This window comes from Nicotiana sylvestris, chromosome 5 (assembly GCF_000393655.2).
Source record: "Nicotiana sylvestris chromosome 5, ASM39365v2, whole genome shotgun sequence".
NCBI classification, from domain to species: Eukaryota; Viridiplantae; Streptophyta; class Magnoliopsida; order Solanales; family Solanaceae; genus Nicotiana; species Nicotiana sylvestris.
Genome location: NC_091061.1, coordinates 109,253,317 through 109,277,055, shown reverse-complemented (window position 1 = coordinate 109,277,055; position 23,739 = coordinate 109,253,317). Strand labels below are relative to the sequence as shown.

The window sequence follows — 23,739 nt, the reverse complement described above, 5'->3', positions numbered from 1 at the left end:
TGGAGGGCATGGATATTTCCCGTATTCAAGCTTATGCCCAGACCCTAGAGGATCGTAAGCGCCAGCAGAGGGCAGTTAGGGAGCAGGATAGGGGCCAGCATAAGAGGGCGAGATTTGCAGGGTATTCTGATGACTTCAGAGGCCGCATCAGGCCACAGTTTTCGAGGAGTTCGGCGCCACCTGTAGCTAGTGCTCCTCCACAGTTTCAGAGGCCTCGATATGATCGATCCTATTCTGGTCCAGGTCAGAGTTCGCGGGCATCTGGCTCGCAACATCACAGGGATACTAGTCAGATGAGACCCCCAACACCACATTGTGATCAGTGCGGCAAGGCCCACTTTGGACTGTGTCGTCGAGGTTCTGATGCATGCTATTCGTGCGGGCAGCCTGGCCATATGATGCGGGATTGTCCTAATAGAGGAGGTGATGGTATGGCTCAGCCGACTGGATCTGTGTCTGGTTCTTCCTCATCAGTTCGACCTCCAGCACGGGGTTTTCAGCAGTCGACAGGTCGTGGTAGGGGTAGAGGTGCAGTGCCGAGTTCGAGTGGTGCTCAAAATCGAACCTATGCTCTAGTAGGTCGACAGGATCTCGAGTCGTCTCCAGATGTTGTTACAGGTATTATATCTGTGTTTTCTTATGATGTATATGCGTTGATTGATCCGGGATCTACATTATCCTATGTTACACCCTTTGTGGCTAATAAGTTTGGCATTGAACCTGAATTGATAAGTAAACCCCTCGCGGTATCTACTCCGATAGGAGATTCTGTGATTGCTAGAAGGGTATATAGAGGTTGCACTGTGATGATTTGTAGTCGTCAAACCTCGGCAAATTTATTTGAGTTAGAAATGGTTGATTTTGATGTGATAATGGGAATGGACTGGTTGGCCTCATGCTATGCAAATGTTGACTGTCGTACGAAGATGGTTAGGTTCCAATTTCCGGGTGAACCCGTCATTGAATGGAAAGGGAACATTGCTACACCGAAAGGTAGGTTTATTTCCTATCTTAAGGCAAGGAAAATGATCTCAAAAGGTTACATTTATCATCTCGTTCGCGTTAGGGATGCGGAGGCGAAACCGCCTACTTTACAATCAATCCCTGTGGTCAACGAATTCCCAGATGTTTTCCCAGATGAACTCCCAGGCCTTCCTCCTGAAAGGGAGATTGAGTTTAGCATTGATGTGTTGCCTGACACTCAACCGATCTCTATTCCTCCATACAGAATGGCCCCGGCAGAGTTGCGAGAGTTGAAGGTGCAGTTGAAGGACTTGCTGGATAAGGGCTTTATTAGGCCTAGCACTTCACCTTGGGGTGCACCAGTCCTATTCGTGCGGAAGAAAGATGGGTCGTTACGGATGTGTATCGACTATCGACAGTTGAATAAGTCTACTATAAAGAACAAGTATCCACTTCCAAGAATTGATGACCTGTTTGACCAACTCCAGGGTGCCAAGTATTTCTCCAAGATTGATTTACGTTCAGGGTATCATCAGGTGAGGGTTAGGGAGAAGGATATTCCAAAGACGGCCTTCCGGACAAGATATGGGCACTTTGAGTTCTTGGTGATGTCGTTCGGGCTAACAAATGCCCCAGCAGCTTTTATGGATCTCATGAATACTATATTCAGGCCCTATCTTGATGTGTTCGTGATTGTATTCATTGATGACATTCTAGTGTATTCTCGTTCGGAGGCGGAACATGCGGGCCACTTGCGGATAGTATTACAGACGCTTCAGGATCGTAAGTTATATGCTAAGCTCTCCAAATGTGAATTCTGGCTGAACTCAGTAGCATTCCTTGGCCATGTGATATCTGATGAGGGTATTAGTGTCGACACTCAGAAGATCGATGCAGTAAAGAATTGGCCGAGACCTACAACACCATCAGAAGTCCGCAGCTTCCTAGGGCTAGCAGGATATTATAGGCGGTTTGTAGAAGGATTTTCCTCTATATCATCACCATTGACTAAGTTAACACAAAAAGCTACCAAATTCCAGTGGTCTGACACTTGTGAACGTAGTTTTCAGGAGTTGAAGAATCGATTGACATCTGCACCAGTGCTCACTCTTCCTGAAGGAACAGAAGGTTATGTGGTATATTGTGATGCCTCAGGTATAGGTTTGGGGTGCGTATTGATGCAGCGTGGGAATGTGATTGCTTATGCATCAAGACAATTGAAGAAGCATGAAAAGAATTATCCAACCCATGATTTGGAATTGGCTGCAGTAATATATGCTTTGAAGATATGGCGGCACTACTTATACGACGTCCATGTTGACATCTACACAGATCACAAGAGTTTACAATACATCTTCAAGCAGAAAGAGTTGAATTTGAGGCAGCGTAGGTGGCTTGAATTATTGAAAGACTACGACGTCGAGATATTGTATCATCCCGGTAAAGCCAATGTTGTGGCAGACGCTCTCAGCCGTAAATCAATGGGAAGCTTAGTACATATTGAGGCAGGTAGATGGGGGTTGATTAAAGAGCTTCATCAGCTAGCCAATATGAGAATCAGATTGTTAGACTCTGATGACGGAGGTGTTACTGTACAGAATACATCAGAATCATCTTTGGTAGCCGAGGTAAAAGCACGACAATATGAAGATCCTATCTTAGTACGATTAAGAGAAAGCATTCAACAGTGTAAAAGTATGGCTTTTGGGATCGGAAAAGATGGGGCACTGAGATACCAGAGCCGATTGTGTGTGCCTAATGTGGCAGGGTTGCGAGAGAAGATTATGAATGAGATTCATCAATCCCGATATTCCATCCATCCCGGCTCGACAAAGATGTATCATGATGTCAAGGAGCAGTATTGGTGGGATAATATGAAGAAGTCTATTGCAGAATTTGTAGCCCAGTGTCCCAATTGTCAACAAGTAAAGATAGAACATCAGAAACCCGGTGGATTGCTTCAAAATATAGAGATTCCGACCTGGAAGTGGGAGGTGATTAATATGGACTTCATTATTGGATTACCTCGCTCTTATCATAAGTTTGACTCCATCTGGGTGATAATTGATCGACTTACAAAATGTGCCCATTTTCTGCCAGTGAAGACAACTTACACGGCTGAAGATTATGCAAAGTTGTATATCAAGGAGATTGTTAGGCTTCATGGTGTGCCCATATCTATTATATCAGACCGAGGAGCTCAATTTACGGCTAACTTTTGGAGGTCTTTCCAGAAGGGTTTAGGCACACAGGTAAATCTCAGCACTGCATTTCATCCGCAGACTGACGGACAGGCTGAACGTACCATTCAGACACTGGAAGATATGCTACGAGCATGTGTTCTAGATTTTAAGGGGAATTGGGATGATCATCTTCCACTCATAGAATTCGCCTATAACAATAGCTACCATTCCAGTATTAAAATGGCCCCATATGAGGCACTATACGGGAGGAGATGTAGATCACCAGTTGGATGGTTCGAAGTCGGTGAAACAGAATTATATGGGCCAGATTTGATTCACCAAGCTATTGAGAAGGTGAAAGTGATACAGGAGCGATTGAGGACGGCACAAAGCAGGCAAAAATCTTATTCTGATGTCCGACGTCGTGATCTAGAGTTTGAGGTTGGTGATTGGGTTTTCCTGAGGATCTCACCAATGAAGGGTATTATGCGTTTTGGGAAGAAAGGTAAGCTGAGTCCAAGGTATATCGGGCCGTATAAAATTCTTCGACGGATTGGACAGGTTGCTTATGAGTTAGAATTGCCATCCGAATTGGAATTTGTCCACCCGGTATTCCATGTATCTATGTTGAGAAAATGTATTGGAGACCCTTCTCGAGTCATCCCTATCAAAGATGTACAAGTTACAGAGGACCTATCATATGAAGAAGTGCCAGTGGCGATATTAGATCGGCAAGTCCGCAAGCTGAGAACAAAAGATGTAGCTTCCGTCAAAGTATTGTGGAGGAACAAAAATATGGAAGAAATGACATGGGAAGCAGAAGAGGAGATGAAGTCTAAATACCCTTACTTATTCCAGAATGAAGATAACAAGGATGCTGGTGGAAGACAGGATACATTGGAAGAAGAAACGGCTCTATGAGGTAAGCAATAATTTGAGAATACTCCTCCTTAATACAAAATGGTGATATGTAGATAATGTAAATACGCATAATGCTTTGTGTAGCCTTGTGAAGCCATATGTTGGGCTTAATTACTTGCAAGTTTTGCTAGTGACCATTTTATAGGGGAAAATTGATCGGAAATTTCCATTGGAATCCATGATGATTTAAACTCCCCATAAACCCTTACATTCGAGGACGAATGTTCCTAAGGGGGAGGGTGTTACAACCCATATCCACATGTGTTAGTTCATGCCATATATTAGTTAACATAAATCCAAAAAGGAATTATCTTTGAGATGATAAGAAGTCAATCCTATTGGTCTTAAGTGATACAAGAGTGTATAAGGGTGATTAACAAGTATTAGAAGTTAAATGAATCAAGGATGTTGTAACTCGTATTTTCAAGTAATCTAGCGGTGCTTAATACACTCAAGAGTTCATTTATTAAGGTATTTTAATCATATGATATCTGTATCATAAGTCTTGAAGTCAAACGAGTTATGAAACAAAAGTCGACAAAAGTTGTCGCAACTTAGGTTCATAATTTTACTTAAACATTAGGTCAAATGTTTCTAATCTTTTCTCCTAATTTACAAGGAATTACGGGGTTATCTACCAACCAAATTAAATATCTATGAGTCTAGTTTCCAATGCATTAAACCGTTCATCGATACGATCTCGGCGTAGAGAGATATTCGCATTTTCGCGAGACTGCGCCAAGCACCTCTCTATGGGGCCCACTAAGGCGGTTTAAGATATTTGGACCTATATAAGATGCCTCCAACCCGTTTTAAGTCATTTCTTCTCACTATTTTCAGACCTTAGAACCCTAGGAACATCCTCTCAAGGTTCTCTCAAGATTCAAGACCCAAAAAAGGGGCAAACAACACAAATCAAGTGTCGGGAATTCCGTGGTGCTAGTAAGTCTCTTGTTCTTCTTGTTGTTGCTCATTTTTGTGTCGTTCCAGCTCGTGTGGGAGGTTGTTTTAAAGGGTTTATGTTCTGTAAATACTCCCTCATGTTCTTAATATCAATCCTAGGTGATTTCAAGCCTTCTAAAGTGATTCTAGTGCCGAAAAACACTAATTGATCGCTAGTTTCGCTTTTTTGTTGTTGTGGCAGCATTGGAGGGATATTTCATGGAAATTTAAGGTCAAATTGGAGTTTTTATTTCTGTATAAAGGTAAGGAACCTCTTACTCTATATGTATTTAAGATTATCCAAGTTGCGGCTAAGCCATTGAAGCTAGAACTTGTGAAATATATATCGAAAGGCTTGGTAGTAATGTTATTATTTTGTGGACTGTTTTGCGTTGTTGTTGGGCTGCGTATTTTACTACTATCTTGTGGAGTTTTGGAGGAGGAAGGGTGTGGAGAAACACCATATATATGTAGGGTTATGGGCTGATAGTTATTCGTAATATTTCCAGGTTGTTTGACACGACTACGGTGGTCGTCGTATGTATGGAGTGATTAGGCTGTGTGTGGACTATTTTGGGAGGCTCAATATGTTTATTATTGATGTTGTTTGGGCTGTTTGGTGACTGTTTAGAATGGTGTGAGGTCATATATATAGGGGAGGTGTTGTCCGTTTTATCGTAAAATAGGTTGTGGTCGATACATAATAGTTATGACGCTTAAATGATAACGATAGTATCGTTTCTCTTATTGTAGACTAAGGAGTTTTGACAATTGCATAGCTTGAGATTGGGGAAGTATATACAAGGTATGTGAGGCTATCCCTTTCCTTCTTTTGCACGACTCCGATTGTACATAATGTAATGAACGAGCTTCCAAGATACTCTACTCTTAGAAGCTAGCAGTACTTACATTGTTTTCCCTCTTATGGAACGATTGATGTTAATGTTGCTTCTCTTATTCTTATGTTATCAATGTTGTTGGTACTTCCTGATTCTTATAAGGTTCATAGTGAAGAGTTAGTCCTAATAACGTGTACAGAGGATACCGACCTTACGTCACTCCGAAAGGTTTAGAATGTGATTCCATGAGTCGAGCATGCATTATATATATGTATCTATTTTACTCTACCGAGCCACGCTATAGTTGGCCGGGTACGGCACCTATTGTGCAACCACTGATCAGTTGGGTTTTACCGAGCTCCACGTGGCCGGGTACGATTCTACCGAGCCTTATGATGGCCGGGTACGTTTTTTTACCGAGCCTATTATGGCCGGGTACGATATGATGATGATGATGCCCACAGAGGCGAATGTTTTAAGGGTTTATGTATTTATACATATGTATCATGCATTTCATGTAAGTAGCCCTCAGAGGTACTAAGATGTTACAGGTTGTATATTCTCTATCCTTGCTTACATTACTGATCGTATTTATGGTTCCCTGCCTTACATACTCAGTACTTTATTCGTACTGACGTCCTTTTATTTGTGGACGCTGCATGTCGTGCTGCAGGTCCTGATAGACAGGCAGGTGCAACTCTCCCACCACAATAGGCTGTCCAGTTCAGCGGTGATTGGCGAGATCCCTTCTCCGGACTTGCCTTGTTCTTGGTATGCATTTTTGTTATAGACATTATGGGTATGTCGGGGCCCTGTTCCGGCTATGTTGCAGCACTTATGTTCCTTTAGAGGCTCATAGACAGGTGTCGACTCATGTATAGTTTGGTATGCCTTGTCGGCTAGTTTTTGTTGTATAGTCTTTCATAGTAGCGTGGTAGCTCATACCTTATATGTAGTTTCTTGATTGTCTGGTCATCCCCTGCTATGTATGTTCATGTCGTCATATTTTATTGTTGGTTGTCCATGATCCAGGTCTACCATTTATAATGATCTCGCCATCCCTAAAAGATAATAATGAAGGTTAGATGAAATGTATGTTGGTGCTCGGCAAGTGTGGTCGGGTGCTAGTCATGGCCCTCTAGTTTGGGTCGTGACAGTTCCGACTACAGTCAACTTTCTAACACTTAAGCTCTTATTTAGGGACTAAGTGTCCCAAAATTCTCCGAAACTTAAAACCGAACATCCCGGCAAATCAAAATAGCAGAAGTAAAATTGAGGAAAACAGTTAATGGGGGATTGGGGTGTTAATTTTTAAGACGACCGGTCGGGTCGTCACAGTAGCACCGAAAACTACTCCCCCAACCGAACAGGTACCGGAGAGATCGAGCAACAACGGATCGATAGCCGACCCTGCCATCGTGAAATTGGTCGAGGACCTCACCAAAAGGATCGAATCAGGTGAGAAGATGATAGCAGTCAACGATAAAAAGGCCGAGACCTACAATTCCAGGGTCGACCGAATCCCGGGCGCACCGCCGGTCCTGGAGGGTATAGATTTGAAGAAATTCGTGCAACGGCCATTCCCAGAGGAAGCGGCTCCGAACCCATTCCAAAGTAGTTTAGAATGCCGGAACTCCCAAAATACAATGGGGCCTCAGATCCCGACGAACATGTCACTGCCTACACGTGCGCGGTAAAGGGCAATGACATAGGAGACGACGAGATAGAGTCCGTCTTACTGAAGAAGTTTGGAGAAATGCTCTCGAAGGGGGCCATGATGTGGCATCACAACCTAACTCCCGACTCCATAGATTCATTTGCCATGCTGGCAGATTCCTTTATAAAGGCACATGCCGGTGCCATCAAAGTAGAAACAAGAAAGTCCGACGTATTCAAGATTAAGCAAAAGGAGAATGAAATACTGCAAGAATTCGTATCTCATTTCCCGACGGAATGAATAGAACTACCCCCGGTCTCCGATGACTGAGCGGTGCAAACCTGCACTCAAGGCCTAAATGAACGAAGCTCGATGGCTTCAGGACAGTTGAAATAGAACTTGATCGAGTATCCAGCTACGACCTGGTCGGACGTCCACAACCGGTACCAATCAAAAATCAGGGTCGAGGATAACCAGTTGGGAACCCCCTCGGGCTCAGTATATCCAAGTAGACTCTTGGCAAAGGAGCCGAACCCTAACAAAGAAAGATACCAGCAATACATTGAAGATAAGAGGAATGCCCCGAGGCGCAACCTACCTCGCAATGGTCGGAGAATGGATCAACGACAATATCCTCGAGGGCTCATCAACAGAGCCAGATTCGACAGAGACACGAGGCCAGCGAGGGCACCTCGCTTATCAAGATGCAACTTCAACGTCGCTACATCAGACATCACGTCCACCATCAACAAAACCAGGGACATCAAATGGCCTAGGCCTATTCAGTCGGATCCTTCCTAGAGGAGTCATAACATGGTATGTGAGCTTCATAATACGCATAAACATAAGACCCAAGATTGCCACCAGCTCCGAGAAAGAAAGGCAGCCAAGAAGAACGAATCAAATGGGCCACGACACGTTATCATGGTATTGGGAGGGCGTCGACACTTCCCAGGAACTTGTGAAGAGGAGGACAAAAATATCCATCACCGGAGAAAGACAAACCCGGGGATACGTACCTGAAGGTGCCCTTACATTCAGCAGGAATGGCTCCGAAACCTCGCCCCAACTTCATAACAATGCACTGGTAACCTCTTTCCTCATTCATCCATTTTGAATAAAACGTGCGCTTGTGAATCCAGGTAGCTCGACCAATATTATCGGGTCGAGAGTGATAGAGCAGCTTAGAATGCTAGACCAAATCATGCTCGCCTCTCGAATCCTTGATGGATTCAACACAGTAATAGAAATAATGAAAGGAGAGACCATTCTCTCAGCTGGCACTACCGACGCAGACCGGAACGCCAAATTCCATAACATCAAAGGAGATGCCAGCATAAATGCATAATTATTCGGACGGCCGCGGACAGACCGCATGAGAGCGGTACAATCTTCCCTTCACCAAAAGGTGGAATCCCCAACAAAGGACGGAATTAAAACCATCTATGGGGAACAACACACATCAAGGGAAGTGTTCGTGTTACGTAACGTAGCGCTAATACCAATATCTCTACTCTCGGAAGGGTCAAAGGATAATCAAACTACGTCTTCGGCTAAGCCCGATTAAACACAATGGAGGACCGTATCGAGTCCTTGCTCCAAACAACAGGGACACATCATGCCTCGAAACATCGCTGGCGCACCCCACGATAAGGTAAAACCACCTCCTTCTTTCATTATTTTGCACTAACCCCTATGTAGACACCCGGTCGGGGCGGTCAGAAACGTTGACCCAACCTGAAGATCTCAAGGCCTTAGCGGCATCCATTGCGTTCTTTTCCTTGGGCCGAGATTTTGTCCCAAAAAAGGTTTCACCAGCAAAGTTTTTAATGAGGCAACGTACACGCTCCACCTAAGGAGGATCCGACAAGCTTGCGGGGCTTCTTTTGAAATCAACCCCGAACACTAGGGGGCACCACTTTCAGAGGCCATCTACTCGGAAGAACCGGGAAATGACGAAAAAAGTTCCAATAGAAAACTATGTACCGGGACAAACGGTCAAATGAACCGTGTCCGCATAAGCTGGGCTCGCGGCAACAAAACAGCATGTACTTATGCCAAACAATCAAAGAATATCTTTCGCCAAAGCATCTCGTACTCCAAAGAAAATCCAACATCCTCACAACAAGGATCCCTTCACCGAGAACACCCCGAGATACTTGGAGAATAGCACCAATAATTCGGTACGGAAATCACGGAATGTCTCCAAAAGAGAAGATGCCCCGAACACTCGGAGACTAGCATCACAAACTTAGAAAACACATGACCCCAGGGTCAAAATCTCCTAAAAAATGTAAGCCATCAATGAGGAAATTCCGAGCTCGCGAATAACGGCCTCTAAGCCTAAACAAACTCGATGACTAAGAGACTGTCACCAATCGCCATTCACTTAAAAACCTGAGGCCATAAGACCCCAAGCGGGCAGACTCGGTCTAGAAAGGACTGTTTGATGGGGCAATGAAAAAAACTGTAAGACCTCAACATGCATGAAAAAACTGTAAGACCTCAACAGGCATGAACATACTGTAAGACTCAACAGGCATAAACATACTGTAAGACCTTAACAGGCATGAACACACTATAAGACCTCAACATGCATGACCATACTGTAAGACCTCAACAGGCATGACAAAGCTTTAAGACCTCAACATGCATGACAAAACTGTAAGACCTCAACAAGTGTGAAAATTTTGTAAGACCTTACCACAGGCATAAAGCTCAATCCCGAAGTTTAGGTTATATGTCATATTTGTAAGACTCCCGAAAGGGCATACCCTCGGTATAGACGCCTAAACTACCACACAAGGGATCAAAAATGGCTTCGGCCAAACACAAATGCATACAGTCAATACGACTGCACCATCCAAATTAACGCGACTCGAGGATGCCCGACTGTCACTATAAAATCACAGGCCATTACTTCGAATCTACTTCGAAAAGAACCGGTCAAACATGCTACCCTCGATAGGCAAACAAGCTTCGACCATGTCAGCTCCAAATCATAGGGCTTCGAGCTACTCAACTTACGAGCTAAACCTTTTGAGGTGCTTGAACATCGCCGCAAACGACTTGAAATCGAGGTTCTTCACGAATCGATGACGGGTCAGGCAATATCATTTCAAAAAGTCCTTAACGAGAGATAAACAAAGCCTACAAATGCCTAAGGGCAAAGCATAGTAGACATTGTCGCCAGCGTAATGAGCCTCAGGTCCATACACACTAAGCGGTCGCAACGACCAAAAGCGTAAGAGCTACTGTCGCCAACATAAAAATTTGAAAGCTTGAGGGTCAAAGTGAGCTCGAGTCGCAACCCGATTCATAGACCGGACCGAAAATAGCTAACTATACATGCCCAAGGGCAAAGAGTAAGAGCCATCGTCGCCAGCTTCACAAACCTCAGGGCTACATACATAAAAGGTCTCTTCGACCCAATGCGTAAGAGCCATTGTCGCCAGCCCACGAAAATACAAAACTTGAGGGTCAAGTGAGCTCGAGTCGCAATCCGACTCGGAGACTGAACTCAAAATAGTTAAAATACAAATGTCCAAGGGCAAGGCGTAAGAGCTATTGTCGCCCGCCCATGCAGACACAAAAACTTGAGGGTCGAATGGGCTCGAGTTGAAGCCCGACTCGTAGACCAAACCCAAAACAGTTTAGCAAAGCATAAGAGCTCCAACGCCATCTTACACTAAAGGCCACATCTACCGAACGCGTAAGAGCCCCCGGGCATGCCTGATGAGCCCCGGAGCCATATTACGAATCTAAGGACTCTCACCAACTCAGAAACCAATCCACCTGGTCAGAAGCGAAGCAGAAGGGGTACATAAGGAATAAAGCTTCAAGCTCTCTTCTATTTTACATACGTAAAAAAGTGCGTCCTCCATCTACAAACACGCTTTGGAAATATCACATACAAGACGACAGAATCTACGCCCCGCCCCTGAGGGCTACGGCCTATCAGCCTTGTCTTCGCTCTCCTCGACACCGGGATAGGAGTGACCGAGCGTCACGCTCGTCCCCCCACTACAGGAAAATTAGTCTATGGCAACAGAGTTTTTGCAACGGTTTCGAAACCGTTGCTATATAGGGCTTATGGCAACGGTTGTAACCGTTCCAATAAGGCATAGTTACATTGAGCACACTTTAATCATAAAACCATTGCGCTTGCATAGAAACCGTTCCAGTAGCTATATTCTTTTGCAACGTTTCTTTTGACCGTTCCTATAGACGAATCTATCGCAACGGATCTAGGAAAAAAAATCAATGGGGACGGTTATTAATCCCTCTTAAGTATTTCCCCCCAAAATTTTCGTGAAACCCGCTAAAATCCCAAATTATTTACATTCTATTTTTTTTACCTGTACTTTTTTATGTAATAGTACTACTAATTAATTAAAAGGAGAAGGCCAAATATTAAGCATCTCTCTCAAACTTCATGCTCAATCTCTCTGCCAAAGACAAACCACGCCTAATCTCTCTGCCAAACTTCACCCACGATGGAGACAGTCCCACGCCGGTGACACACCGCAGGCGGCAGTCCCTCTGCCAACCTCTGTTAAACCCACCAAATCTCAGCAAAAAATTCTCAACAGTTGAGCCCTAATTCGCACCATAAACAACCACCTCCTTCAAACAATTCGAATCATCCAATAAGTTTAGGTTTTTTCTCGATTAAGCTCCGCTAACACGTCAAGTTCTCACAGATCCCTAATTCTAGGTTTTTGCTCGATTCTCGTAAATTTTTGATTTATTTAGCATGCTCTTCTTTTACTGGTTTTGCAATTTCTCAATAGTTGAGCCCTAATTCGCAGATTCCATTCCTCACTGAAGAAGAAATTGTCGCTGGTAGCTGTGGAATAAATATCATCGTAAGTTCCTTTACACTAGATTAATTGATTTTAATTTTATTTTTGGGGTATTTGAGCGATGTAGTGTTATTGATTGGAAATACACAATTTTTGTTGTGCTGTGATCTTTTTTATGGGGGAATATTGTGATGATAATTTCGAATATTGTGATGATAATTTCACTCAGATATAGAAATCAAGTAAATGATGAGATAAGTGTCACCAAATTCAAGTAAGAACATAGGTAAATAAAATGGAGATAAGGGAAAACAGAGTGATTTAAATCCTTATGTGTATATGCAGTATGTATGAGCAAAGTGATTTATCATAAATGGTCAACAAAGACTTCGCAATTCAAGTTTTTGGTGGACTGCTTTTCTTAACTTGGTTTGGATACATGGTATAGACAATTATGGCTGTATGATATGACGATGGATTTTCAAAAGAAAAAAAAATCCAAAATGCAGCTGATCTCATATACGTGTCGACATGAATAATTCGAACTGATAATCTTTTAGGTGTCAATTCAACCTGAGTAAATGATTTATGTATTAAGTAAGTGTTATTAACTGTCAAACAAATGTATTAAAAAGTAGAGTAAACTAGAATGAAGCTCATAGTTTAAGAACAATGTCCCTAAGTCTCGGAAATGTAGTAGAACAATGGATTGTTTGAATTGACAGGGAGCTTGGGTATTGTTAATGCTTTTTGCTAATTTATTTTATATGTGATTAAGAATTTACCTAAAGTGATTTCTATTAATGCTTTCACTAATCTATTTTGTATTTGATTTTTTTAATTTTGACAGAGAATTGAATAGTCATGAATCAAGAAGGGTGCTCAAGACAAAACAAAAAAGCTAAAAACTGCATTGCAGCTGGATCACTTGCATCTTTGCGAAACCTAAGGATGTCGTCATTGACAACAAAAAGAAACTTCTCAAGCTAGAAGGCCAAGTGAAATGCATCCGCTTAATATAATTGGAAAAAGACAATTAGAACTAGCATCTCAATTGCAGGAACAAGTGCAGCGAGTGCCACTGACTTCTAGCTCTTCTGCATCACAAGCAATACATGAACAAGTGCAGCAAGTGCTACCAGATTCCACCACTCCTGCATCACAAACAGTACATGAACAATTTGAGGATTCTGACCATCATAAATCAAATGAACAATCTGAGGAACAAGGCAAGAATATATATATATATATTTCATTTATAAAATTAACTAACATTAGTTACTTGGTGATTATCCTTCCTTTACATTATTGCAGGCCCTCCCGAGAGAAAAAGAAAAAGGGGTAGAACTCAAATGCAAAGTGTACATGGAAGGAGAGAATGCAAGTTGATCGTGCTAAATGACTTGAATCAGCCCATTGGTCCAACTGATGAAGTTGTAAAAGAGTTGGGTAGCTTTCTCGGCACATTGGCAAGGAAGAGGACCTTTTGTCCGCTTAATGTATTTAATTGGAGGAAACTAGACACAACAGATGATATGTGGAAATATATCAAGGTTTGAAGTTCTCAATTTTCAATAAGCGTGGATGATATTTTATAATTTTTTACACTAATCTAATTGCACCAAATTTGTAGGCAAAATATGACATCCCGGGGAGGCGAAACCATGGGTTTTTCATTCAATTCAGGTTGCTTGGAGAAAGTATAAGAATGAATTGAAGAACGATTATTTTGAAGCCTATGCCAATGATGAGCTTCAGATGGAGAACATGCCGATAGATATTTCGCAATCTCACTTTAAGGATCTTCTTAACTAGTGATACTCCGATTCCCGCAAGGTAAACTTGAGAAAAGGATTAATATTTACTTTAATCTTGTTAATTCAATCAAATAATCACTAGTTATATTGAAACTGAATCAATGCCGCGCTGTGATTTTTGTGGTGAAAACACAGCACTTTTGTACTGCAGAGCATATTCTGCTAAGCTCTGTTTTAGTTGTGGCCGTGAAGTTCATTCCAATAATCAGCTTTTCACTAAGCATACACGTTGGCTACTCTGTGATTCTTCTCCAGCTTCCATATTGTGTTGCACAGACAGTTCTGATTTCTGTCACAACTGTGATTGGGAATCTCATAATCTGGTTGTTTATTCCAGTTTTGGGTGCTATAGGTAGTTTATACATATCTAGTTAAGGTGAATCTACTTTTCTGCAGCACTTGTTTGCAGCACTTGATTTCTCTTTTTTTCTGCAGCACTTGTTTGGGGGAAATGAGTTTTGGAGCAACAAACCATGCTGCCAAATCTTGAGTTATATTTTCATTGATGCTGCCAAATCTATTGACTCGTTTTATTTGCAGAAACAATCCAAAACCAACATTGAGAATCGAAAAAAGTTGAAGCATCCACACACTGCTGACAGGACAAGTTTTGCTCAAATCCGCGAGGTTTGATGTTTTATTGTTTTTACATTATCTATACTAATACCCCAACTCTATTCCCAAGAAGTATCTCAAGTCTTTAATCTTGAAATTCTTCTGCAGTATAAGTTTTGCCTCTTTAACTAACTAACTAAATCTAACTAATTGTAACTAACTCCAAATCTGGTAATAAATAGTTACAACACTTTCAGAAATTAAAGTATCTGCTAATGTAAACACAGTTTGTACTCCCAGCTGCACAGGTCATACTTTCAACAACATTATTTTATCAACTCTTGGCTTTGTAGGAGATCTCTGAATCAAGATAGCAGAAACTACTTTAAAGCATAAAATGATGAAATAATTTTAAAATATGCTCCCTCCAGGTCCTTCCTAAATAGTGCTATATTGTCCAAAGGTTTTGGAAAATTGTCTCCTAATAACTGTTGCTAAATTGTCCACATATATATATTTATAAACACTAGCACAATAGTTATCTGTTTTATTATTAGAGAGCCAAAAGCTAAAGCCACAATTTGCAAACAAAGAAGAGAGATTTCAGTTTGCTTTCTTCATCCATAAGTGAAACAAATGACAGTTAATCTGTTCTTGTTTTCTCTTCATTTTTAGTATTAAATCTTTTGGTGTTTCTTCTTTTCTATTTTTTTAAGTTTATTAATTTCATAATCTTATGCAAGGTGTTCATAATAGCAATTATTCCTAGTTACTAGGTTGTGTAGACGCATTTGCATCAGTAATGGGACCCAAGCATCCAGGTCGTGTAAGATTGTATGGACGTGGGGTTACCAAGACCGTCTTAAAAAGGAAAATGGAAGATTTTGGACCCTCTTTAAAGGCTACAGATGACAGGATGCAACAGAAAATGGAGGAAATGGAAGATAGGATGTAACAAAGGATGTTGGAAAAATTCAATCCACACAAGGATGCTTGGGAACAAGAAATTACACATAATGTCGCTTCACAACTTCGACGTATGAATCCAGGATTACAAATTGATCCTAACATGCTGAATTTTAGTGCTCGTTCACCTAGAGAAGCTTCATCTGCCAACATAATGCTATTCAACTAATCAATCGCCTCTCAACTGGTAGTAACAATGGAGGTTAGTACTTACTCCAAATGTTACACCCCTTATTTTCTTTCTTTCTTCATCTTCTCCTTCTGTTACTTATTCCACCACATCCCTCTTTCTCTGTTCATAATTTTTTTTCTTGTTCTCTCTCTCTCTCTCTCTCTCTCTCTCTCGTGCAACTGAGTGATCTCTCTCTTTTGGTATGGATTCCTAGGGTTCCGAGAAAGGTTGTTTCACCTGGCTATCTATGAGGGGGCTATTATTGTTAACTCGCATTTAGTTGGATTCTCCATATCTGTGTAAATAATTTCTATCTTTGAATGAAGAAATCGAACTAATGTTAGATGTGTAAGAAGAAAAAGAAAGTGGGGCATTAGCTTTCTAAGCTTAGAGTTCTTGTCAGCATTGTGGCATGACTTATTCCCAGTCTCCCTTTAGATTATTTAATAATCATCAGAGACTTAGGACTTCAATTTTGTGAGCTTGAATGTTGGGCTGTCTTTCTTACGTTGTCGAAGTGAAACCCGTGATGAGTAAGGTCTGCTTCTTTTAGCCCAAGAATCACCTCATAAACTTGCTACCGGCATTAACTTCTTCACTAGAGATTATAACAATTCACTTCCTTCAACTGGAGAATCTTGAACCTGGGAATATAATATGCTCTTCCACATGAGGAGTAACCTTTAGAAGAATACCTTTGCTATCTTAATTAAATGTTGTTGTTGTCACAATTTAACTGATCTTGAAAGCAAGATACTTTTGCTATTGTGACTGAACCTTGTTCTGTTGTTATCTTGCTCTAGTAATTAGTTCTCTGCTTCCCCCTCTCAATTTACTGTCACTTGAGAAAATTCTCTGCTATGAATTTTGTTTTTACTCTTTCCAATTATGATGGAACTTGAAAGGCCATTATGATTTTCCCATATTTAACACGAAGTTTAATTGAATTGCTTGCTTTTTTCGTTCATGCTTGCTTGAATTATCAACTAGCGCTTGAAGGTAATGACTTGATTTATCTTTTTTGTAGGTGGGAGAAAATGATGAAAGGGAAGGCGGAGATATTGGTGATCTAGACCTTACTTAAGAGGATTTTTGGATTATTACTGAAATTTTAGATATTTTAAGAATATTTTATGCTAACTCTTGAATTGTAAAAGCTTATGCATGCACTTGGATGGGTTTTGAACATTTTGCTTTGATGGATATTAATTACAAGTTTGTTTGAAAATTATTTTGGATTGTAAAAGTTTGTGAGTAATTTATTATGTGACTTATATAAATTTTGGTGTATTAAAATTTATAATTGTACAGCGAGATAAATTATAATTATATAGTTTATAATTTTGGTGTATTAAATCAAATCTATTGTAAGTAACCGTTGCAATATGAAAAACCGTAACAATAGCATTAGAAAATTGTTGTAATATCTCAAAATAGCCGTTGCAATAGCTTATAAAAGTGTTTCATTAAACCTAATGGCAACGATTACAAACCGTCGCAACGGTCGCTCAACCGTTGCGATACACCAATGGTAACGGTTTATATGTCTATTGCAACGGTTTTGCATGCGTTGCCATAGGCTAATTTTCCAGTAGTGGCCCTCGCTCGCGCCAGCTCTTCCGGGAGAACAAAACCCCTAGTGCCGATCTCCTCAAGAACCCTTCTTCGAGATCTGCAACAAACATATTGCTCGATCCTCTCTTCACGATCGAGGACCTTCTTTAACTCGGTTTGGGCATCGGTAGCATCCTTCAAACGAATCGCCATCTCCTGATCGGCCTTAGTCCGGCTCAATGCTGCTTCAGCCCTAGCATTAACGATCTCAGCCCTGACCTTCGAAAGCTCGGACTCGAGCTTCGTGATCATATCCACTTGAATTGAAGCGTTGTCACGAGCCAAGCGGAGTTGGGCCTCGAAGGCAGGAACTTTAGCCAAGGCACCCTTCTCCTCTGAAGCTTGAGCCTGCACCTGAGCTCTTAGCTCACCACAGTCATTCCTAATTTGGTCGGATTCACCCCTAAGGTGCTCCAGAGCCTCCGTCTTTCTCTGCAACTGGGATAGGCAAAACGTTAACCCAAAAGGTTAAGAATCGAAATGCATACCACAAGAAATTACCTGCTCCATCAAATAACTCTCGTAATTCGAGCTCCGGTACGCCTCATATCGCCAGTGTGTCAACTCAACTTCCTTCTGCTCGCAAAGGATCCTAATGGACCTACCCTAATCCAGATCTTTCCGGAGCCTAGCCCCATAACGGAGCAGCTCAAACCTAAGCCTATCAAAGGCCTGCAGAAGAAAAACTAGATAAGGAAGGGAAGACGCAAGAGGCGGAAGGCCTATGCCAAAACTCACCGCAAAGTGAAGCCGGCGGACTTCCTCAAAGGCCGAGCACACTTCTATTGATCCAGCCCCCTCGGCCTTGAAAGAACCAACCTCGGTTGAAGCAGGATCACTCGGAAGAACCACCTCTCCAGAGCCGGAGACTTCGGGTACAACAGGCTCGGGCTATGTTTTCTCCTCAAAGACTCGGCCCCATTTTGTCTTGTTGTGACCTCCATCGCACTGCAAATGCATATTCCAATTATTATTATCGTCCTTCAGCTCAGAAGCTGGCAACTCCACTCCCTCTCTGAAGGAGCACAGCCTCGCCCTTGGAGACCCACCAATAACTACGACGGCAAGATTATTACATGTAAAGGGGGAAAATGTCTTCCCGAATGTACGAAGGACAAGGTAAAAGCAGCATATGCACGTACCATGGTATCTAGCTTCCCATCTGCCCCGGGATACATATCGCCACCTGAGCGTAAGGTAAGTAGTTGAGCTCAAATGGTAAGACTCTTGCAACATGGGTGTGATTGAGGCCGCAAATGAAATACGTGGAATTTTGATTTCACTCCTAACAATAAGCGACACAAGGAATCTATGCCACAAGTGCATGAGGATGGAAAAAAAGTCATCTACTTATGAGATTATCATAATTCGAACAATCTAACCCTTCTTAAGGAAGTGGAATGCCAGAGGTTGCAAAATTTCCTGCACATGACAATGACGTTATCAATAATCCTAGAAGCCAAGTGAGTAAAAGGCCACGTAACCCATCCAATCCAACCTATTTAATACTTTTGAAAATGGGACACACTTTAGTTTGAAATCATGGCAATTTAAGCTTGAACATTAAGGAAAATCATTACTTTTGAAACCCATGAGACAAGACCTCGTAGTCCTAGAATCGTCAACAATGGCAAGAAAGTACTTAAAACCATTATGAGTTGGTATAAAACAAGGCCTCAAAGTGCCCACATGGATAAGTTTGAAAGAATGAGACGTCTTAATGCATTTATCGGGGAAAAGTAACCTAGGTTATCTAGTCACATGGCCAAGTAGAGCAGGTAGATGATTGTTTAGGAGAACATCTCATAAGGAGTGCGAGCAATATCTTTTTATCCTAACAAAAGGAACATACCCCGACCCTTGACGCCATAAGGCATACAATTAGATTCACAAGGAGAGTTACCAGATGAAAATAGATAGTAAGGCAACACAACTAAGAGCACCGCTTGGGATTGACAAGCTTAAACAGAGTTGAAGACATTAGAAGTCTGTAGAAAGGAGGAAATTTGTCCACTCTCAGGGCGCTTGTTGAGTAGATAAAAGTGAGGTAAATTACATTAGATCATATAGTTGGATAACTAGTCGAGACATTGAGATAATATCACATTGAAGATTAGGGGTAAACAACAAATGATGCAAGACAAATGAAAAGAAAGTGAGAGAGCCTTATGGAAGTAACCTTTACATTGTAACCACTAGGAATGGTGGTAATATAAAGCGATTACGAGAAGCTACATTTTTGAAAGAAGATCACTGTATGTAGTTACGTGATGTATAGCTCCAAAATTCAAAAATCCAATTATGTTTAGCAACTCTACTTCACAAGGAAGTACTATAGCACACTTCTACACAACTAACTATTACCAGCCAAATTGGGAGACACTATAAGACTTGAATGAGAGAGAAGATTTGGCATACGAATGTGTTACTAGGTGTATTGCTCCTTGGTCAACCAAAAACCAAAAGGCAAGAGTTAGACTGATAAGCAGATCGTTGGACTAGCACATGTGTAGATAATCCATTATCAAAAGAAGATCATTCAATCTCAGCAATTGCGGCATGCTATCAACCTTTGATGAACTTGAAATGAGGTGGGAACCCAATGAGATAATATAAAATAATCATGGAAGGTTTGCAGATGTTCATAACGAGTTCTTCATGGATTTTGACTTGAGAAGTACCCAGATGCTAATGAAAGACAGAAAATAGGAGAAACATGCGTTGTGCTACGATAACCTCCAAAGGTGCGCTTGGTCTTGACAGAGAGCCTAGTAAGGGTCCTTATGAGAAAGGAAGTGTTATAATGACATATAGAATGATATGTTCTCTCATGGTTATCGAGCAAGTGTTGGGAAACTAGCACAATGAATTCACTAACTAAGGAACATAATTAACACATGTTGTGGAGGTGTAAAGAGAAAATAAACATTTGTTATGAGCTGGACATGCTTCTACTATATTAACTCCCAACTGCAATACATGACCACGTCACGGGCAACCACAATACTAGGAACAAAGTGAGCTACTTACTGTGGGATGTCCCAAGTGGACATGAAAGTTATACTAAGATGGTGACACAAGATCTTCCTATGATGGGGATGTGAGGATCTAAATTTTCAAAGAGACTTTATGCACACGGTGACCATTTCGATTCACATGCACTCATGTGATAGGTGTTATGTTATGCTCTTATGTTACTACACATTGAGAAGCTTTCATGATGATACTCACAAGAGAGTAGAGTGATTGTTCAAACCATATAAGCCATATACACAAGTGAGTAAAAGAGTGACTTGAGAAGGATCGCAATACTGGGATGCCTTACATGGAACTTGACACCATATAGGTAAACTTTACGATAGTGCATGCATAGGCACAACTTGCATGTTGCCCATTTAAATAAAATATTCTGTAAGAAATTCATCGGATATAGTCCCTTGTTTAGAATTTAGGAAAGAAAGTGGGAAGTATTAATCCTAGAGTTATAACTCTATTCAAGGACGTATTTATAGAACTTAATTCCACAAGAGGATGTAAATAAGAGAATTTATGATAGAGTGGATTCACGAACAATACGGCTCCTTCAAGGAGTAGGTACACACAAGTCTTTGTGACTAACATCTTATAAAGACCATGTTTATGAGGACTCTTCAATATGGATGTACATACACAACAAGAGTACGTTGGTTGTGCTAAGTAGTGACTTACTTGGTGACCTTAGGTTGATAGGGCAAGAGCTGAATCGATGCCCCTCGACTCTACATCCCTAATGTACATTAGTACCATGCCGATATACTATGGGATTTGTTGGTGAAGTGACATCAATAGGGACAAGGACACTCCCCTCTTAGCGATAGGTTCTACTAATCCCTCCACAGCTCAATACATTCTCCTAACAAGTCCTTGGGCAATCCCCTCAGACTCAATGGTGGGATCACTCCCCCCTCATGGCTTCAAATTCGCGGATTATGGTATCATTATTACTCATTTTGAGAGTAAGGCTTGGAGAGAAAACTAACTCCTTAACTTGAGCTCTATCGCACGATTGGAGTGTCAAAGAAGGGTGAAATTCCTAAATGTCCGAATAGCCTCCAACTTATAGACATGGTCGACTACACACCGATAAGAAGGACTCTATTAGACACGGCTCCGAGACATCCTGGGACACTTTAAAACCTTAGGCTCTGATACCAAGTTTGTCACGCCCCAAAAACCGAGGAGCACGACCGGCACTCAACCGAGTGAACCCGACTGAGCAAGCCTGTTAGGTTTCATCCTACCCAAACTAATTCATGGATAAATAGGAGATGGATTCCATTAATCATACTTAGTAAGTATTTCATTCACAACTTCCATTTCATTTCCATTAGCAGCTTAAAACATAATTATCAAAATATTACAAGTTTTATAAATCTTTGCCAAACATCAATATTTCTACTTTCATTCCAATACCCGACACTACCCACAACCTGTCTACGGAGCCTCTAAACACAACTGAAGAGTAATGTAATATGGAAATGCCAGTAACAAGGCTCCGGCTATACCTCAAATACAAAGTACATGATGAACAGATGAAACAGGATGCCAAAACGAAGTGGGGCTCACCAGTCAGCTGAAAGGATGATGCGGCACTAACTGCGACCAACACTGCCTACTAGAGAAACACCTACATCCATTTAAAGACGTAGCGCCCCCGGCAAAAGGGACGTTAGTGCCATCGAATAGCACTAGTATGTATAACTAAACACCAACTAGTTAGAAATAACTTTCATACAAGAATAAGAAATCACAAGTATAGCTCGAGCTCTAAACGATCACCACCTTATCAAATAAAAGAATCATACAACTTCCACATTATTTTTAAATAGCTTTTAGTTTGGGGCATTTCACACTATTCATCATTGTTCACTATACCACCGCTATCTTGAGTGTAGTCCGATCTCGACCCGATCGGCTAGGTCGCCTCATTTGAGGCATATATTTCAATCACAATCTCATTTTCCTTTCCGGAATTCATTCACAATGCCACCGCTATCTTGAGTGGAGTCCGATCTCGGCCCGATCGGCTAGGCCGCGTTTCCAAGGCATTGTTCCCTTCGCATTAATCACTTCGTTTCACATATATCATTTCATAGGAACGTGGGGCCACAACATATCACATTATCCTTGGCACTAGGCCGCACATTTACATCGTTCCCACATTCAATGTTATATTTGTAATTTAGGATAATAAGCGTACACAAGAGCAATTAAAATTGTAGGCATAGAGGAGACTTCACATGGATGACGCAACATGTGCAGCTTCAATTTCAATTTAAAGTCCAAGCATTTCGATACATAATTCATATCCTTTCCCTCTCAAGTTATCAAGACAACACGTTGATCATGTTGAGACACATTTTTCACACATATATGGTTACAACATCAATTGATGTAAAATGACAAGCAATGCAACAATTCAGCTTTAATCTTAACATATTCACACAAACGACGATGAAGATCAATTTCTAAAAGAAAGGGTTTTAGCCATACATACCTCAACCGAGCTTTCCTTAATCCTATAACATTCCAAAATGTTCACACTTCAATCTATTTAAGCAATATAGCACAATTTAACTCATAATTAAGAAAAGATCATAATCTAAGCTCTCTTGAGCATTTTACCGAGCATTTAGTGTTCATTAAGGCCTTATGGTTCTTTTATGCAAGATTACACTAGCCCATTACCCATGCCTCCTCTTTGATAATTACTCATACTCTTCAATAACACATGCATGCAATGCAAACCCCCTTATCCCCATGAATTACCTCACCAATGCCCTTTGTAGCCATGTGTAAAAATGAGAGCTGAGGTGATAAAGCCTTACCTCTTGGGATGAGGGTTTAGGTCCCTCACTTGATTATCTTCAATGATTTACCAAGGATTCATGGAGTAATTTTGATGGGAATCACTTCCCCTCTCTTAGACCCCCCCCTCTCTCTCTAAAAGTGTCAGGAAATGGGCTCAAAATGAGCTATTGCACAGGATATAACGACAGGGGGTCGGGTTTAAAATTTAGAAAAAACCCCGACTAGGATCTGGAATCGCCTTTGCGATCGAAAAGTGGATATGCGGCCCGCATAATGAACCGCAAAAATGTTCCCCAAGACCTGAACACACTGCCTAGGTATGCGGATGAAATGCGGTCCGCATACCCGTGTTGCGGTCGCATAATGCTCCGTAGAACTACCCCTTACAAAATTCTAAGGGAATTATGCGACAACTTTGCGGCCCATATATCGATTATGCGATCGCATAATTGGCC

The 23,739-nt window shown here is 41.4% G+C and overlaps 1 protein-coding gene across 6 annotated transcripts; it reads left to right on the top strand.

Moving 5' to 3' along the window:
* The first annotated feature begins 11,916 nt into the window (after positions 1-11,916).
* On the top strand, positions 11,917-17,100 carry LOC104247674 (uncharacterized). Of its 6 annotated transcripts, XM_070174584.1 has the most exons (9): positions 11,917-12,222; positions 12,317-12,373; positions 13,161-13,539; positions 13,625-13,863; positions 13,944-14,146; positions 14,263-14,479; positions 14,563-14,754; positions 15,452-15,850; positions 16,848-17,100. In XM_070174584.1, the coding sequence occupies exons 3-5, from the start codon at positions 13,314-13,316 to the stop codon at positions 14,025-14,027; spliced, it is 549 nt and encodes a 182-aa protein (XP_070030685.1). In that variant the 5' UTR covers positions 11,917-12,222; positions 12,317-12,373; positions 13,161-13,313; the 3' UTR covers positions 14,028-14,146; positions 14,263-14,479; positions 14,563-14,754; positions 15,452-15,850; positions 16,848-17,100. The 6 variants fall into 6 exon arrangements, with proteins under 6 accessions (XP_070030685.1, XP_070030686.1, XP_070030683.1 ...); XM_070174585.1 differs by lacking the exon at positions 14,263-14,479 and having other exon boundaries at positions 14,668-14,754; positions 15,459-15,850; XM_070174582.1 differs by lacking the exon at positions 14,263-14,479 and having other exon boundaries at positions 14,668-14,754.
* The last annotated feature ends 6,639 nt before the right edge of the window (positions 17,101-23,739 follow it).